Raw genomic sequence first — 532 nt, 5'->3', positions numbered from 1 at the left:
GACCAATAGGCGCTCAGCATCGGCCCACAGCAGCACGCGCACACTTGCAGCCGGAGAGTTGATACACACAGAAACACGCGCGCGCTCTCTTCTCACACACACGTACAGTGACCGGGAAAAGTCCCTTCATGTCTTGCCACGAGCCACCTGCTGGGACAAGGTGTGCAGCAGCAGTAGCAGCGGCAACGGAGCGAAACCCGGCCAGCTCCGCGCGGGATTCCAAGCGAGAACCGCGAGCCCCCGCCCCAAGATGATGATGATGATGCCGCTGAACGGGAAGCAGGCATTCGGCATGTCGCCGCCGCCGTCCTCCAACCTGGCAGAGCCCAAGTACTCCAGCCTGCACGGATCGCCTGCCTCCAACTTGTCCTCCACCCCGTCCAGCAGCAGCAGCGGCGGTAGCAGCAACAGCAGCTCCGAGACGATGTGCCGAGTGTGCTTGCCAACAGCCCCGGTATGTATCTGCATAATCACCGCTTAAAGGCACAAGTTTGACAGCAGGACACCACCCCCCCCCCCCCCCCCCCCCCCC

At 63.0% G+C, this 532-nt stretch overlaps 1 protein-coding gene across 1 annotated transcript in view; it reads left to right on the top strand.

Moving 5' to 3' along the window:
* Window positions 1–253: 253 nt before the first annotated feature.
* Window positions 254–532, top strand: part of pou4f2 (POU class 4 homeobox 2) — a 1,614-nt gene continuing 1,335 nt past the window's right edge. The window contains exon 1 of the mRNA XM_020519639.2: window positions 254–454. Coding sequence (XP_020375228.2) covers window positions 254–454 — 201 coding nt within the window. The remainder of the gene's footprint in view (window positions 455–532) is intronic.

The sequence above is a fragment of the Rhincodon typus genome, chromosome 1, assembly GCF_021869965.1.
Source record: "Rhincodon typus isolate 14 chromosome 1, sRhiTyp1.1, whole genome shotgun sequence".
Lineage (NCBI taxonomy): Eukaryota > Metazoa > Chordata > Chondrichthyes > Orectolobiformes > Rhincodontidae > Rhincodon > Rhincodon typus.
This window is presented reverse-complemented; position numbering and strand designations above follow the sequence as displayed.